A 17,254-nucleotide genomic window follows, 5' to 3' on the forward strand; every position below is an offset into this window, starting at 1 on the left:
TTAATTTTGGGGAAGAAGGGAGAATGGCATTTTCGTCCGAAGGACGATTTTAAAACTAAGTTAAACCTTTGGGACCATTTTGTAGCAAAAAAAGGTTGAGGACGAAAAAAATTTTCAATCCCTACTTTAGGAACCAAAATCGTACTTAACCCTAAAAATACTATATGTATTTTAAAAATCAACTACATGTATTTATGTATAAATATGTGTTGTTTGATTTATTTTTATTGTATATTTTATATTTTAATATATATTTTATATCAATAGTGAATTTGATAGTTAATTTTGTACGTCCACTGTAAAAATTATAAAATATATTAGGGACAAAATGTTTGACAAAATTTAAGAATCATTTTTTAATGGGCTTTTTTTTGGACTGGGTTTTAATGGGCTTTCAGACATCAGCTGGTTGATTCTAAATATTCAGGGCCGAATCCATCTAAATTCTTAAAGACATTACTGGCCCAACTCCGCCGTTTTTAATTTTATTTTAAAAACTGATATTACGAAAAAAAAAAAAAAAAAGATAAAAATAGGCACAGATTTTTGTATAAATAGTTAGACAAGGGGTGAAGCCGATCCACTTTGAGAGGGTTAGGTTTTCTTTCTTCCTCGGAGGTAACCCTCTCCCTCTTCGGCTTGCCTTTCGATTTCCGGTTTTTGTGTTCTTTAACTCGCTAATCTGTAAATCTTGCTTCGCTTCATCAATTTATGTGCGCTCTTTGATGTTATTATGATCAATTTTATCGTTACAATTAAGAATTCATCGAATTTGGTGTTGAAGTTGAATTGGACCTGATAGGGTTTCCGGCCATCCATTACCGGAACGAAGCAGATTTGTGTTTGTATTTGTATTTTCGGAATTAATGGATCATTCCGATCTTAAAAAGATTTGTTTTTTTAGATTTTGGATAGTTTGCTTTCTTTCTTGAAATTGGGAAGGGGGTCTCTTCCTCAATTGATGTTGCAGTTTCAGTTTTGTTTTTTTACAGCTATAACGAATCAAGAATGCCTCGCTATGAAGATAAATACGGCAACACACGCCTCTATGTTGGTCGCTTGGCTTCAAGGACGCGTTCCCGTGATCTGGAGCGAGTTTTCAGCAGATATGGAAGGTAATTACTCCCCCTATCATCCCTATAACTAATCAACAAAACGAAACGTTTTAAGGAATTTGTTGTACTGTATTGTTAAGCAGTAATTTGCAGGCAGATCTACTCTGATTTGTTTGTTGCCATAGGTCTCCCATGTTTGATTGTACTGTCATCTCCTTGTATTGAATGGCAGTGTTTATATGGGTCCCTTTTCTCTGTGAGAGTGGATGGGACCTTTTCTGGTTTTTACCCCATTTTATTGTCTTCGCGATTAATTTGTGTCAATTTATGTGTGGAAAACTGATGTTCATGTCTTGGTTCATCTATCTTTGTGAATTGGCAAGAGGGCTTAGTTAGTGTGTGAGCGTCGTCCCTGTGTTTTGCTGAAAGTTAGGGATGTCATGCAGGTGTTCCCCGGGATTTGTTGTGTTTAGATTTATGTTGGTTATTCGTCATCTTATACGTGGGAACCATTATCCCCTAGGTGTCATGTTTTAACTTGAATGATCTTGTTGAAGGTTTCTGGGGTTTTGCCTAAACCTGGAGGTCTGTGGTGGGAGGGTGGCCTTGGTGGAATTGGTGGAAATTCCTGCCGAGTGTTGACTGTGGCGATTCTTTCTGTAATGTTATTGCGTGTTTTAATGGAAATGGCAAGAATCACAAACTGGTGTTTAGTTCGTCTTTTGAGGGGCGAAGTATCATACTCTTGCAGTAGTTAAGTAATGATGGCCTTACTGTTTCTGGAAACCATTTCCGCAGAGTTCGAGATGTGGATATGAAGCATGATTACGCCTTTGTTGTAAGTTGCCGCCCTTTCTTTGTCTCAATTACTTTATTTTGTAAACTTTGTTTGTTTTTCTCCTCATGACTTGGCTCAAGCCTCAAAGGTTGCTTCTAGCATTTTCTTGGAGGATATTCACTTCTATGTGATGGTAAGCCTTCTTGTTACTTTCCTTGCTTGTTCCCACATCTTTGTGCAGGAATTCAGCGATCCTAGAGATGCTGATGATGCAAGATACAACTTGGATGGTCGTGATGTTGATGGAAGTCGTATTATTGTGGAATTTGCGAAAGGGGTATGAGTTATCTCCCTATGAAATTATTCTGTGTGTATATTCTCAATTCTATTACATTTTTAATTAGCTTCAAGATGATATTTGCTCTGGAATGTTGGATTACTTAATCTGAATATATTTGCTGACCTATAGTGTTATTAAAATCTTATTGGCCTATTTTACAGAGTCATTTTCTAATATTATAATGTAATTTGGTGTAGCCCCTCAGTTTTCACTTGTAGAATTCCCAATTTCTTCTTTTTCCAGTTACTTTTTCTATATATCACCTCTGACTAGTCCTATTCTCTCATTATAGGATTGATCCACTGACTAATCATTGAAGACTTATCTATTATTTTGTTGTTGCAATGTTGGCTTTGTTCTTTCGGCTCCCTTAGCTTTCATTCAACCAACCTATATCTTATAGCATCTGTATGAAATACAGTTTTAAATGACACTCTTCAGGTGTAGTTGGTATTCATTGCTCTATTAACTACCAACTGTCACATAAATTCTTATTACAATGTAGCCAATTGATATTGGATCCTGGTTTTCTGATACTATAGCTATTGCATTTTGCTTGTCAGCCAATTTTGTCAGCTTTTAGTTGCACGTTAATTTTATTTTAACTTCCCCCATTTTTCTAATTAATCAGGTTCCTCGCGGTTCCCGTGAATATTTGGGTCGTGGTCCTCCTCCTGGAACTGGGCGTTGCTTTAACTGTGGTATTGATGGCCACTGGGCCCGAGATTGCAAAGCTGGAGACTGGAAGAACAAGTGTTATCGATGTGGGGAGAGGGGTCATATAGAAAAAAACTGCAAGAACAGTCCCAAAAAGCTGAGGTATCATAATTTTGAAGCTAACACTGAATTGCTCATTTGCCTAAAAATGGTGGTTGATTTCCAATGGAATCTGAGTGTTAAACTGATGCTGTGATATTGACTTGTTTGTGCAGTAGACGTGGGCGTAGTTATTCCCGCTCTCCTGTCAGGTCACGTTCCCCAGTCAGGTCACGCTCTCCTCGTCGTGGCAGAAGCAGGGACAGGAGTTACACCCCAGAACGTAGTTACAGGTAGGAACCTTATAGTCCCTAATTGCTTTATGTTTGGTTCTGTTGCAATGTTGCCTCCGTGTGTTCTGTAGATGTAATTATCTATTGTTGTGAGAGGTATATTTCTTACTATCAATTCAACTCTCTTAAGCTGATATGCTTGCCCTCTTTTTAATCTTCTCCAGTCGATCAAGATCCCCAGTTAGGGGGGATCGAAGCCCAGTTCGTGATAGATCAGAGAGCCCACGCTCTAGAAGCCCTGAACCCAAAGGTAGCCCTCAGCCCTCGAAGGCAAGGAAGCATAGTCCATCACCTGATGAAGGGAGTCCACAGAAGAGAGGTGATGCATCTCCTGGCAATGAGAGGATGGTTACACAGCAAGATGGATCTGATTACAGTGATGGCCCCAGAGCAAAGAGCAGAAGCCCCGCTAGTCCAGCAGGGGATGACAGCCCAAAGGCTAATGGTCGCAGCCGCAGTCCTAGTCCCAGAGATGATGACAGAAGCCCCATTGATGACGAAGAAGACAACCAGCGTAATCTACCAAGAGGCAGTGAGTCCCCTTGAAATGTCACTTCTGAGAAGATAACAGACTCTGCCCTAGAATTTGTATGCTTTTATTATCATCTGCACTCTGTCGTGAACTGTGACATTTACCATAATTATTATATACTCCTCCCTGAAGAAACTTGTAATGTTTTAAATTTATATATTTGTATTTAGAACATCTTTATGCGTGCTGTTTCCCATATTATTCTTGGTTGCATTATGTGGCTTGCTATTATGTGCAATATTTTCCTTTTGTAATGTAGTTGATAAATCAAGTTGGTATTATGAGAGTAAAAAACCATGTCCGTCATGAGCACACAGAGCCCTCAATTGCAATTGGTTAAAAATCAGATGGTTGTAAGCGTTTTACACCGGAAATATGGAACGAGCATGAAAACAGGGCTAATCAACGCTGGTACGGCAAACATTTTATTATTTGGAATTGATAAGATGCAGCAAGTATATTTAAGTGCGTTGCATCCTCTTACATCCCTTGATTAGACACCGGATACCAAAAGTGAGGGATGAGGAATGGGGCTAAGTTTTTTTTTATATTGATTAAATATGTGTAATACGCTGCTGTTGGAAGTTTGGGTGTTTTAATTAATATTAATCAATCAAATTAGGCGGTTTAATTTGTTTAGAAAGGAAAAATAAGTTATAAATTAGAGGGTTTAATTTGGACTTTCAATTTTTTTTTAATTTTTAAAAACATAAATCGAACGGTCCGATTTATAATTCTTTTTAAGAAAGTTAAACAACATAAATGTAAGTCCGATTTTTGGAGAACACTGCAACTAAACAATGAATCGGAGGCAATGGATTTCTTTTCTTCTATACCATTGAAAAAAGAATAAGCGGAGGAATGGACCATTGTGCAAGACTGCCAGAGATACGATCTCTATTAAAGTTGTGTAGCAGATTTCATCATGTCCACATGTTATTGACTACATCTGTATGGTGCTGAAAATGTGGTTATTGTTTAGGCATACATCCAAGTTTAAATTTCAAAGCTCACCACATTAATTTATCATATAACTTCCCTAGGAGAATTTGCTAAGTAGTCCAAATCCCCCTAAGGCAACGAGGTACCATGTTGGCATGGTGATTGACTGATTGGAGGTTCAGTGCAGCGTACGCAGAAGCACGAGTGTGGAAAATCAAGCCGTTTGACGCATGGTGTAAGCAAACGTGTCTCGGAACTCGAAATTGGAAGAATAAATTTTTTTAAAAAAAACGTAGCTTTACTTGATAATGGAGTAGCTAAGAAGCCCTATGGTATTAATTATGTACAGGAGAATATGAACAATAACATAATGCTTTCCAGTTGAAACCATAAAACCTCTTGTCATCTTATCTTCATAAACAAAATTGTGAGAGGAAAAACCTACTGTACAGGAGAGATTTTGCTCGATATCATATGATATGATCGAGGTGGAGCTCATCCTCAATGTCATCTCCTTCTTCAAATAATTTCAAGAACCGAGCTTGATCTTGCTCCCTCTTCCTCTTTTGCCAGAACTTGAATGCACCCACTGCTGCGACAATCAGTATGGCCGAGCCCAAAACACTTACTACTACAATAACTGCTACATTCTTTCTTTGTCTCGCAGGCTTTTCTTTTTGCAAATTTTCATCATTCGCGACAGGTGGAGAGGCAGTAGAAACTAGCCAAAGGACCACAATTGTTTTTTCAGTAACATGTTAAGTTGCAGAAATTTGTATGAATAGGTGCATACATAAGGGAAAATAATTTGAACAATATCAGAAATACATGCAAGTGGAAGAAATGAGAAATCAAATTTGAGCAAGTCCAGTAGTTCCAATAGATTGACTAGGTCACACAGAAGCTTGAAGATTATGATAGATACGATTTTATATACTGCCTCTTAAATTATGTCATGTACTATACAGATATGATTAATTTAAGCTTCCTGGAAATCTATGCTGAGAATCTCAGAACATGAGGTACAATAGATGATTAATATTTGCCTTGTTTCAACATAAATCCATTGATATCAAAATGCATCACCAGTGCAACCACACAATTTCAATAGTAGCATAAATATATTTTCAACTATGTTATCTAGAAGGCAAAAATAGTATGATTGCAGTAAAAGGAATTTTAAGAGCAAGACACTCACTGCCAGACAAAGGTAAGCAATCCGGGCACAAAAGGCTAGCATTAAACTCTTTATCACTGATATACTCATATTTGCCAAGAGGGGCAGTGAAATCGGAAGGACAAAGCTCCCACTCATCAAACACATCATCTGCAAGAATTTTGTCTTCCTCATACAGTCCGCATCGCTTGCATTTTTTGCTCGAAAAATTAGTCAATGGCTGCAAAGCACAATGAGAGATTCAGTAGTAGCTTCAAAATCAAGGCTTTCAACAACAACGCCAATGATGTGTTTGGATTTGCATTCTAACCATGTTGACAAACAAAATCAAGTTGGTGGTTGTTGTTTGGCAACATTTCACATTAACATTAACATTTTCATACCATTCTCTGGATTCCAAACCAAGGTTGGAGTCAAAGAAACCATGTGTTGTTTTTATAGTGAACCGGAATCATATTGAAAAGATGGTTCATGAACGTTTCAGAAAAAGTTGATCCATTTCAATATTTTAGTAATTTTAGAAGTAAACGAAATTTAGTCTACATGATCAAAATACTATGCATTTTGTCAAACTTATAAGTTTCCATCCATAAATCACATCATACTAAACACACTTCTGAGTAAAAATTAATATAGAAAGAGGTAATCCAAACACACACAAAGCTTGCTTTTACTAAGCAAACTATTCAGAGTTCAAGCTTGGAGAACTGAATAGTAATAGTGATAGAGTAATAGTTCCTTGATAATGATAGGCATGGATTCAAAAACTTCCAAACATGGCCATAACAATAGTACTTGAAATTTAAATGTCACAAGTCACAAACAACACAGAAACAGTTTGGCATGAGGAACCTGCCAAGACTCTTCACCCCTGAAGACATAGATGACATTCTTTTTCTTGACATCAGGCAACACAGTCTTGTTCTCTCCGTTGCATTTGAAATACACAGTTGGGGTGAATTTCAGCCACTCATGCGTTGTGAATATCTCAATGGAACTCAGCGTCACAACCGCAGAAAAAACCAATCCTGCGCAACCCCAGTATTTAAGTTTAAAACTTTTTCGTATTCCAAATTACATAGATAGATAAAAAGGCAGAATTTCACAGCTCAGAAATAGACCTGGAAAATAGGCGAAGAAGAATACAAGGAGGTGAGAAACCGACATCACAAGGAAAAAAGCGCCAAACTTGGTGTGCACAAATGAATGAAGGAGTTAGGGATTTGGTTTAGGGTGTTGGATCAAGAAAAAGGCGGCGTTTTGAGAAGGAAATGGGAGGAATGAATTTGCAGAAAGGAAAGACGGAAAGGGAGATTGGATTGGAATTGGAGGGAGGAATGAATGGAAGCAAGCTTAGCATGGCATCTGTATCGGAATCTGATTCCGGTTATCAGATGTGACGTGCTGCATTTTGATGCGGTAAGATTACACTCTTATAATTGGGTTAAGACATCGGATTTACCTTAAAATCGAAATCTGTTGTAAAATAAATTAAAGGTATACTAAATATAAGATGTGTAAATAGAAGACTCTAATATTAATATAATTAGCTTAATAGAAATTATTCATATATTTATAATTAGTAACAAAAGAAAGAGAGAGAGAGAAACTATTCATAGAGAATAAGGAAAGAGAAAGATATTTTTAGTAATATAAAGAAAGAGAGAGAATTTTATTATTGCTGTGTATATTCCTTTTGCCTCAGTAAATATATTTATAGGCACATAAAGTTTACGTTTCAAACTTCTTCATTCTAAGAATTTATTTCCTTCTGCATAGGGAAAATGTGCTTCTCATAAATGGGCATCCATCATCCTTATCTATCCATGTCACAACACTCTCTCTTGGATGACCATTTAGGATTATTGCCTCGTTAAAACCTTACTAAAGAAAAATCCAGTGGGGAAAAAACCTTAGTGAAAGAAAAATAGTACAATATCCTTTGTGATGGGGGCTGCCTCATTAAAAACCTTGTCAAGAAAAACCCAATGAGAAAAAAAATCTGACCAAGGAAAAAAGAGTACAGTCTCCTCCTCTTGCCGACATCATTTAATGTCTCGAAATCGGCGCATTCCAATCTCATGTACCAATCTTTCAAAGGAGGATTTTGGGAGTGACTTTGTAAACAAATTTGCAAGATTGTCACTTGAGCGGATCTGCTAGACATCAATTGTCCCTTGATTTTGAAGATCATGAGTGAAGAAGAATTTGGGAGAAATATGTTTTGTTCTATCACATTTGATATATCCGCCTTTAAGTTGAGCAATACATGTTGTATTATCTTCAAACAGGACAGTTGGAGCTATGTTATGGTCAATCAATCCACATGATGACAGAATATATTGAACCAGGCTCCTCAGCCAAAAACACTCGCGCCTAACTTCATGAATTGCTACTTTGCTAGTATTTCAACATGATTAGAGGAGGTTGCTGCTATCGTCTGTTTCGTAGATCTTCATGATATAGCTGTTCCACCATATGTGAACAGGTATCCTGTTTGAGATCTCCCTTTATGTGGATCAGACAAGTATCCAGCATCTGCATAGCCAACTAATTGTGACTTGGATCCATAGGGATAAAACAATCCCATATCAACCGTTCCATGAAGATATCGAAATATTTGTTTGATTCCACTCCAATGTCTTCTGGTTGGAGAGGAACTATATCTTGCTAGTAGGTTCACAGCAAATGATATATCGGATCGTGTATTATTAGCAAGATACATTAGCACTCCAATGGCACTAAGATATGGTACTTCTGGACCAAGAATATCTTCATTTTCTTCTTTAGGACGGAATTGATTCTTTTTCACATCCAAAGATCTTACGATCATTGGGGTACTTAATGGATGTGACTTATCCATATAAAATCTTTTTAAAATCTTCTTTGTGTATGTTGTTTGATGAATAAAGATCCCATTTTTTATATGCTCGATCTGCAACCCGAGACAAAATTTAGTCCTTCCAAGATCTTTCATCTCAAACTCTTCTTTTAGAGTTTTTATAATTGTTGGAATCTCTTCACGAGTCCCAATGATATTTAAATCATCAACATACACAGCAATTATAATAAATCCAGATGCAGTTTTCTTTATGAAAACACACGGACATATATCATCATTCTTCAATCCGTTTTTGGCCAAACATTCAGTAAGACGATTATACCACATTCGTCTAGATTGCTTTAGACCATATAAAGATCTTTGCAATTTGACTGAGTATAACCCTTGTGAATATTCATTGGATGGTTTAGATATCTTTAGTCCTTTAGGGACTTTCATATAGATATCCCGATCTAATGAGCCGTATAAATAGGCTGTTACCACATCCATTAAATGCATATGCAGTTTATAATATGCAGATAAACTGACCAAATAACGCAATGTTATCGCATCCACTACAGGGGAATACGTTTCTTCATAATCTATACCGGGCCTTTGTGAAAAACCTTGTGCCATAAGTCGGGCTTTATAACGCACAACTTCATTTTTCTAATTTCATTTTCTCACAAATACCCACCTGTATCCAACAGGTTTTACATCTTCTGGTGTACGGACTATAGTTCCAAAGACTTCACGTTTTGCAAGTGAGTCTAACTCAGCCTTCATGGCTTCTTTCCACTTTGACCAATCATTCCTTTGTCGACATTCTTCGACCGATATTGGCTCAAGATCCTTACATTCATGCATGATATTGAATGCCACATTATATGCAAATATTTCATTGACAATTATCTTATTTCGGTCCCATTTCTCTCCTGTAAAGACATAATTTATCGAGATCTCGTCATTTTCACAATTTTCAGGTACCTGAACATCTTTTGGCGTTAACATTATATCAGAATTTTGGACAACTGCAGGTGTCTCTACTATGTCTTTTTCAACAGGAATCGTATTTACCTTTTTTCTTTTTCGAAGATTTTTGTCTTTGAAACCGACAGGCCTGCCACGCTTTTGGCGTGAATTTTCTTCAGTGGCTACTTGTCCTACTGGGACATCAATTCGAATTGGGACATTTTCCGCCCTGCCACGCTTCTGGCGTGAATTTGCTTCAGTGGCTACTTGTCCTACTGGGACATCAATTCGAATTGGGGCATTTTTCGCTGGTATATAAGATTTGGTTATCCTCTTTGTATCGGAAAATGCATCAGGCAATTCATTTGCTATTCTTTGCAAATGTATAATCTTTTGAACTTCTAGTTCACATTGCCCTGATTGAGGATCTAAATGCATCAGCGATGATGCATTCCAATTAAGTTCCTTTTCAGGAAGCTTATTCTCTCCCCCTAATGTTGGAAATTTTGATTCATCAAAATGACAATCCGCAAACCGGGCTTTAAATACATCTCCAGTTTGTATCTCAAGATACCTCACTATAGAGGGAGAATCATATCCAACATATATCCCCAAATTTCTTTGGAGTCCCATTTTGATGCGATTAGGTGGTGCAATGGGAACATATATCGCACACCCAAATATTCTTAAATGGAAAATATTTGGCTGCTGGCCAAATGCTAATTGCATAGGAGAGAACTGATGGTAACTCGTTGGCCTCAAACGAATAAGTGCTGCGGCATGTAAAATAGCATGCCCCCAAACCAAGGTTGGGAGATTTGTTCTCATAAGTAAGGGTCTAGCAATTAATTGGATGCGTTTAATAAGTGATTCAGCTAACCCATTTTGTGTGTGAACATAAGCTACTGGATATTCAACACTTATTCCATTAGCCATACAATAAGCATCAAAAGCTTGGGAAGTAAATTCACTAGCATTATCAAGATGAATTGCTTTGATTGGATTTTCTGAAAATTGTGCTTTTAATTGAATAATTTGAGACAGTAATCTCGCAAACGCCAGGTTGTGAGAAGATAATAAGCACACATGTGACCATCTCGAAGATTCGTCTATCAGGACCATAAAATATCTAAAAGATCCATATGGTGGATGAATAGGTCCACATATATCACCTTGAATCCTTTCTAGGAATTCAGGGGACTCAAATCTAATCTTTATTGGTGATGGCCTTAAAATTAACTTCCCTTGAGAACATGCAACACAACAAAATTCACTAGATTTAAGAATCTTTTGATTCTTTAGTGAATGTCCATGAGAGTTTTCAATAATTCTCCTCATCATGGTTGTTCCCGGATGACCCAATCTATCATGCCAAGTTATGAATTCATTTGGGCTAGTAAACTTCTGGTTTACAATGGCATGTGATTCAATTGCACTAATCTTGGTATAATACAATCCAGATGAAAGTGAGGGTAACTTTTCTAATATAACCTTCTTATTTGAATCATGAGTTGTGATACATAAATACTCATGATTTCCCTCATTCATTGTCTCAACATGATATCCATTTCGGCGAATATCTTTGAAACTCAACAAGTTCCTCAGGGACTTGGTAGATAATAGTGCATTATTTATTATAAATTTTGTTCCTCCAGAAAACAAAATTATAGCTCTTTCGGAGCCTTCTATCACATTACCCAAGCCAATAATAGTATTAACATATTCATCTTTTGGCACAAGATAGGTAAAATATATATTACTTTTAAGAATAGTGTGTGAACTCGCACTATCCGCAAGGCAAATATCTTCAGAATATGTCCTTGCCATTTTTCTTTAAAAACAAATGATAATAATAACAAAATGAGTAGAAGTACATGCACAGTAAAATTATTCACATGAATACTTAACAAACACATACATATATCAAACTATTCCATCATTGATCAAATAGCCAATATTTCCTTCAGGATCCTCAAAGAAATTAGATACATCATAATGAATGGTGGAATTTTCATAATTTGAAACAAATTTGTTTCCTTTCCTTTGTCATCCTTTTTCAAGGATACTTGATAAAGATCAACTAGGTGCCTTGGGGTACGACAGGTACGTGACCAATGGCCCTTTCCACCACAACAGAAGCATTTATCCTCAATTGATTTACTTTGCCCATTGTTTCTTTCTTTATCCCACTTCTGGTGAGATCCTTTCTTATGAACATAATTTCTTTTCCTTCCATAACTTTTCTTGTTATCAAAATCTTGCCATTTACCTCTTCTGGAGTTATAAGTTGCCGCATTTGCTTCAGAAAATGGGGCAGCGCCAACTGGGCGCGCTTCATGATTTCTTAAGAGCAACTCGTTGTTGCGTTCAGTAACAAGAAAGTAAAAAATTAGCTCAAAATATTTTTAAATTATTTTTCTCGATTGCTACTGCAGGAGCACATTCGAGGCATGGAAGGTTGAGAAAGTTTTCTCTAACATATCGGGTTTGAGGAAGTATCACATGATTGTACCTTTCTTCAAGGTCTTTCCACAGATCTGCAGGATCTTTTAATGTGGGATATTCATTTTTCAATCATACGTCAAGATGACGACGAAAGAAAATTATGGCTTTGGCTATATCCTTCTGGGATATATTATTTTCAGCCTTAATGGTATCTCCAAGATCCATTGAATCAAGATAGATTTTAACATCTAGTATCCATGATAAATAATTATTTTCAAATATATCAAAAGCATTATTCAAGATGAAAGAGATTCGCATAATAAAAATTTGTTACCTGAAGTCTTCCTCAAATTTCGTTAGAGCTTCGTGCTGATAACGTGTTGTAAAATAAATTAAAGGTATACTAAATATAAGATGTGTAAATAGAAGACTCTAATATTAATATAATTAGCTCAATAGAAATTATTCATATATTTATAATTAGTAACAAAAGAAAGAGAGAGAGAGAAACTATTCATAGAGAATAAAGAGAGAGAAAGATGTTTTTAGTAATATAAAGAAAGAGAGAGGATTTTATTATTACTGTGTATATTCCTTTTGCCTCAGTACATGTATTTATAGGCACATAAAGTTTACGTTTCAAACTTCTTCATTCTAAGAATTTATTTCCTTCAGCATAAGGAAAATGTGCTTCTCATAAATGGGCATCCATCATCCTTATCTATCCATGTCACAACAAAATCGTCTCTAATATTTTATTTTAGGGTAAATATCCAATTCGGTTCTTGCCCATTTTAAAATAGGATAAGGCGATCCCATAAATTACACTTGATCCGATCCTCGTTCCTATAAAAATGAAATAAAGCGGCCCTTCTATTATAATTCCTCACCAAAATTGACGGAAAAGTCTTATATAACATTCACCAGTGCTGATGTAAAGGGTTACTCAAAGTTAAGTGCCACATTGACTTAGAGAGAATGGACAGGGGTCGATTTGTCCCCCTTCATTCTTAAAAAACGACGTTGTTTCTGATTCTTTATTCAAACGAAACCTAATGAGATCATATGTAACCCCCAAATCGTAATCCTTATTTACAAAAATACCAAACCCTTGTCTTCTTCTTCACCCAAAACAAAAAATATTTGACAGAACACCTGGCGGTTGTGCTGAGTGTGTTGCTAACAAAACCGCTGACAGAGTCCTAAACGACAACTGTAACTGCATAATTAACGGTGTCATTAACAACGTTGAGTGGAGGTAGCTGTTGTCACAATCCAGGTTGGTGTAAGATTTTATGGTTTCAAAGTTTAGCAGTATTCACTCTTTTTTCCAATTGCATGTTGATGTTTGAATGCTCACTGAATGTGTTTTTTTCCTTTTTTTTTTTGTGAATGGTGTTCTAAAGCTGGCTAATTAATTTGTTACCTAAACAATGTTGCTTGTGATTGGTTTAGATCATTGTCATAGGTGGATAATTAGTGTGTTGAAGTAAAATTTGATTAGATGTACATATTTGTAAATGGATGAGTTTAAAGTAGTTCCTATTTTTCATCATGAAAAAAATTTCAAGAGAAATTCACAAAGTGAAATGGATTATGTTAATGAAAAAGTGAAGAAATGGCCACCTCTTGATATTGATTTGGTGAACTTCTTCGATCTGGAAGCTTTACTAAGGAAGCTTGGTCACACAACTTACAAGACCATGTATTGGTTTGATAGCATGGCCCCTAACTTTGAGTCTGGTTTGCATGTAATAAAGGGTGATGTTGAGATAAATGAAATGAGGGATAACAAGAGTAGAAATAAAGAAACTAATGAAATTCACATCTACTTTGATCATCCAATTAGTGTATCTGAAGTTGTGGATAATGAGGAGCAATTTGAGAATGTTATTCTGAGTGACTCATAATCTTCAGGTGATGGATATAAAACAACTGAAGATGCAGATAGTAGTGAAGACAATGGGGAACAAAGAAAGAATGAGAGGTTGAAGAAGAAGAGAATGATGGGTGCTGCAAGAAAAAGAGCTATTCATGACCCAAATGCTGAGATGAAAGATGATAGGGCTGGCCCAAAAATTATAGATAAGACTGGCCCAAATAAGAAAAATGATCATGTTGGTCCAAGTAAGAGTGGTCCAACTCTTTTTCCTAAGACAGCCAGAAAAAAGGCTTTAAAGAAGTATTCTGGGAGAAGGAGGACACATGTTCTTAGAGCTGGAAAGAATGAAGGAGGTAGTGTAACTTTGGATGGGGTGATGCGGTTGACACAGGAGGTGGTAATGGGCTTGAAAATGCTTTAGGGAAAAATTTGGTGGGAGCAATAAATGATGGAAATGGAGTTGAGTTAGATTCTGATTATAAGAAGCCATATGAGTATGTAAGTGAGGCATTTAACAGTCCAGTGTCAGATGATGATAAAAGAAGTACTGCATTTGATGCATTCAATAAGGAGACAGAGTATGGAGAAATTGAATTTAAGGTTGGACAGACATTCGTTACAATAGATAGTTTTAAGAATGCCTTGAAGGACTATTTTATGTTCGGGGGGAAGGATGTGGTATATCTCAAGAATGAAAAGAAGAGGGTTAGGGCAGCATGTGCGGGTGAGCAGTGCCCTTAGTTGATCCCGACTTCTTGAAACAATGCAGAAGATAGTTATCAAGTGAAGACCTGGTGAATAAGCACAATTGTGCTAGAAATTATGGTTCCAACCTAAGTTGTCTACAAGACCCGAAACAACAGCCCAAACTCAGAGTGAAAAAATTTCATTGTCACAATCTGTACCACAGGTTGAGAAGGTAGTATATTCATTATTTTGGTTATTTAAGAATTAATACTCTATGCAGATCAATTAGGTTGACACACTGTCTTGTCAATTTTCACTACTTGTAACAGGTTAAAACACATAACTCTAACAACAATCCTACAATATTTAGAGAAAAGCAACAAATTGTTCGGCCTACAGCTCCATGTTATGTACCCCCGCCTATACTAGCTCTAAGACCAATTTTATGGTTCAAATCTCAGTCCTCACAATCTCAACAACTTGGGCCTCACAACTCACAGAATTAAGGCACTGGGCCAGTAGTAGGTACAACAACTCCAAGCAAGGACGGATCTAGACATTTTAATATGGAGGGGCCGAATTTTAGATAAATTTTTTAATTTTTTATCATATTTTTTCATTTCATAAAAACAATTTAGACATAACATATAATTATTGAGTTGGTTTTTCAAAAGGTTTATAGATATATATATTAAAAAATTATAAATTCTTTTTTATAATTTTATTTTTAGCATAAGAGTGGTATAAAAGAAATATAACAATATTAATTATAAAATTATAAAATATGAATAATTTATAATATGTTTAGTTAAAAAATTATAATTTCACAATACCCTTATAGAATATCTTTATAAAATTTTTTTAATAATATAAATTTTAAAAAAATATAAGTATTTTTTATAAAAAAACATCTAAAGTACACAGTGTGATTACTAAAATATAATTACGTAAGTCATTATTAATAACTTATATAATAGTATAAATATTAAATATGTTGATATTGAAAAATAAATAATTTTTTTTAAAAAATAGATATAAAGATGATTATATAAAAACTAATTTAAAAAGTATAAAGACTCGAGAGTATGATATTAAATCGGTTAAATAAAAAATATTAATAAGTAAAATAATTGAGATATAAATCTATTATATAATAAAAAATAATACATATAAAATTAATAAATTACATAATATTTTTTATTTTTTAAACACATATATCATATATAAATATAGTTTCTTAAAATTTTGGAGGGGCCGAGGCCACTACTCGCCCCCCTCTAGATCCGTCCCTGACTCCAAGAACCACAGGGAGCACAATATTTGCCGAGACAATGGCTATTGCAAGTTCAACAACTATATCAAAGTTGCTGAAATTTGTGCCAACACCAGGCTTAGGCCTCCAGGCCTCAAGCCTCCAAAAAAGCTGTGATAATGATATAGGAATTAAAGAAGTGTGTTTTGTTCTTTTGGTATTTTAGCTACTTATTTTAGTTTTTTGGCTACTTATTTAGCTTCTTCAAGACTATGTTTAAGTCTTTTGATTTAGGAACAAATGTTTAAGTCTTTTGGTTTAGAGACAAATATTTTAGTCTTTTGATTTGGGGTCATGTTACTGCCCATGCAATGATGTCTAAACTATGAACTTATGGATTACACCTTATGGATTACTTGTACAATATCAGCATGAGTATAATATATGAACTTCTGTGCTTTATTTGGATATAGGTGAACTTATAGATTGCTGCACAACCAGCAGATTGCATTTACAAATATTTCATGCACAAATTTTTTTGCACATTTAATTCATAGAATAAACTATTAAAAAAGATCACAGGAAGTCATTTTCATTTATCTTCAACAGTGTTCAAATACATGATTTCATCCCAAGTTACAAACAACCCCAACCAACTAAAGTTAGAACATCAATTTTCCTACAAAGTTAACCTGAACAAGTAGGCAATCACAACCCTACCAAGAAATGCAAAAAAAAAATTACATCCAAAGTCCAGACATGTACTTTCACTCATTTTTAATATACACTTTTTCAATTCGTTTTCTAATCCAATCAACCTATCTTCTAGCTCTTTCACTTTGTCATCTATTGCATCACTCTGTCCTTCAAACGGATTCTGCTTTTGCAATAATACCCCTCTTTGACATTGTCTTTCCAGCATACTCATTAAATGAAACAACATAATCATCTAGCCATGCAAAGAATGAGCAATAAACTTCCGCAATCTACAATATGAATTAAGTTTGTAAAACTATCAGTGAATACAAAACTAAACCTGGACATTAGTAAACCTATCTGGAATCAACACATTATTAAACCTAACATACCTTGAAATAAGTACAATGAAAGAATAATCTATCTGGATTGCTTTCAGTCCCAGACATGAATAAAATAGCATGAGACCTGTAATAGCACTTTGGGGAGAACTATCTGTTCTTCTTCCGAACCCCAACGCTCTCACTTGAGTTCATGTTGCAACTCAAATTATCATCTCCAATTCGCAAGTTCATCTTGTCCTAATATTTGTCTCCAATTTTGCACACCAGAACGTAGAAAGAGGC

The 17,254-nt window shown here is 35.5% G+C and overlaps 2 protein-coding genes across 9 annotated transcripts; one reads left to right on the forward strand and one right to left on the reverse strand.

Moving 5' to 3' along the window:
* The first annotated feature begins 533 nt into the window (after window positions 1-533).
* On the forward strand, window positions 534-3,928 carry RS2Z33 (arginine/serine-rich zinc knuckle-containing protein 33). 8 transcript variants are annotated; one of them, XM_016352515.3, is made up of 7 exons: window positions 534-618; window positions 993-1,115; window positions 1,854-1,893; window positions 2,075-2,170; window positions 2,805-2,992; window positions 3,106-3,222; window positions 3,387-3,928. In XM_016352515.3, exons 2-7 carry the CDS (start codon window positions 1,009-1,011, stop codon window positions 3,766-3,768), a joined length of 930 nt encoding a protein of 309 aa, XP_016208001.1. In that variant the 5' UTR covers window positions 534-618; window positions 993-1,008; the 3' UTR covers window positions 3,769-3,928. The 8 variants fall into 8 exon arrangements, with proteins under 8 accessions (XP_016208001.1, XP_016208004.1, XP_016208000.1 ...); XM_016352518.3 differs by having other exon boundaries at window positions 3,109-3,222; XM_016352514.3 differs by having other exon boundaries at window positions 539-618; window positions 977-1,115.
* Window positions 3,929-4,959: 1,031 nt separating this feature from the next.
* LOC107648697 (uncharacterized) lies at window positions 4,960-7,350 on the reverse strand. The gene is made up of 4 exons (XM_016352513.3): window positions 6,995-7,350; window positions 6,726-6,901; window positions 5,895-6,093; window positions 4,960-5,417 (listed from the first exon to the last, which is right to left on the reverse strand). Exons 1-4 carry the CDS (start codon window positions 7,038-7,040, stop codon window positions 5,167-5,169), a joined length of 672 nt encoding a protein of 223 aa, XP_016207999.1. The 5' UTR covers window positions 7,041-7,350; the 3' UTR covers window positions 4,960-5,166.
* Between the last annotated feature and the right edge of the window lie 9,904 nt (window positions 7,351-17,254).

The sequence above is a fragment of the Arachis ipaensis genome, chromosome B6 (assembly GCF_059453495.1).
Source record: "Arachis ipaensis isolate K30076 ecotype BB chromosome B6, ASM5945349v1, whole genome shotgun sequence".
NCBI classification, from domain to species: Eukaryota; Viridiplantae; Streptophyta; class Magnoliopsida; order Fabales; family Fabaceae; genus Arachis; species Arachis ipaensis.

Bases quoted from the DNA above. Each gene is read 5' to 3' on its own strand.
- RS2Z33 (XM_016352515.3), top strand. From the start codon at position 1,009: ATGCCTCGCTATGAAGATAAATACGGCAACACACGCCTCTATGTTGGT. The intron at 2,171-2,804 runs GTATGAGTTATC...CTAATTAATCAG, and splicing joins TTGTGGAATTTGCGAAAGGG to GTTCCTCGCGGTTCCCGTGA. The intron at 3,223-3,386 runs GTAGGAACCTTA...AATCTTCTCCAG, and splicing joins ACCCCAGAACGTAGTTACAG to TCGATCAAGATCCCCAGTTA.
- LOC107648697 (XM_016352513.3), bottom strand. From the start codon at position 7,040: ATGTCGGTTTCTCACCTCCTTGTATTCTTCTTCGCCTATTTTCCAG. The intron at 6,902-6,994 runs GTCTATTTCTGA...GGGGTTGCGCAG, and splicing joins CTTCTTCGCCTATTTTCCAG to GATTGGTTTTTTCTGCGGTT. The intron at 5,418-5,894 runs GTGAGTGTCTTG...TCCTTTGGCTAG, and splicing joins TTGCTTACCTTTGTCTGGCA to TTTCTACTGCCTCTCCACCT.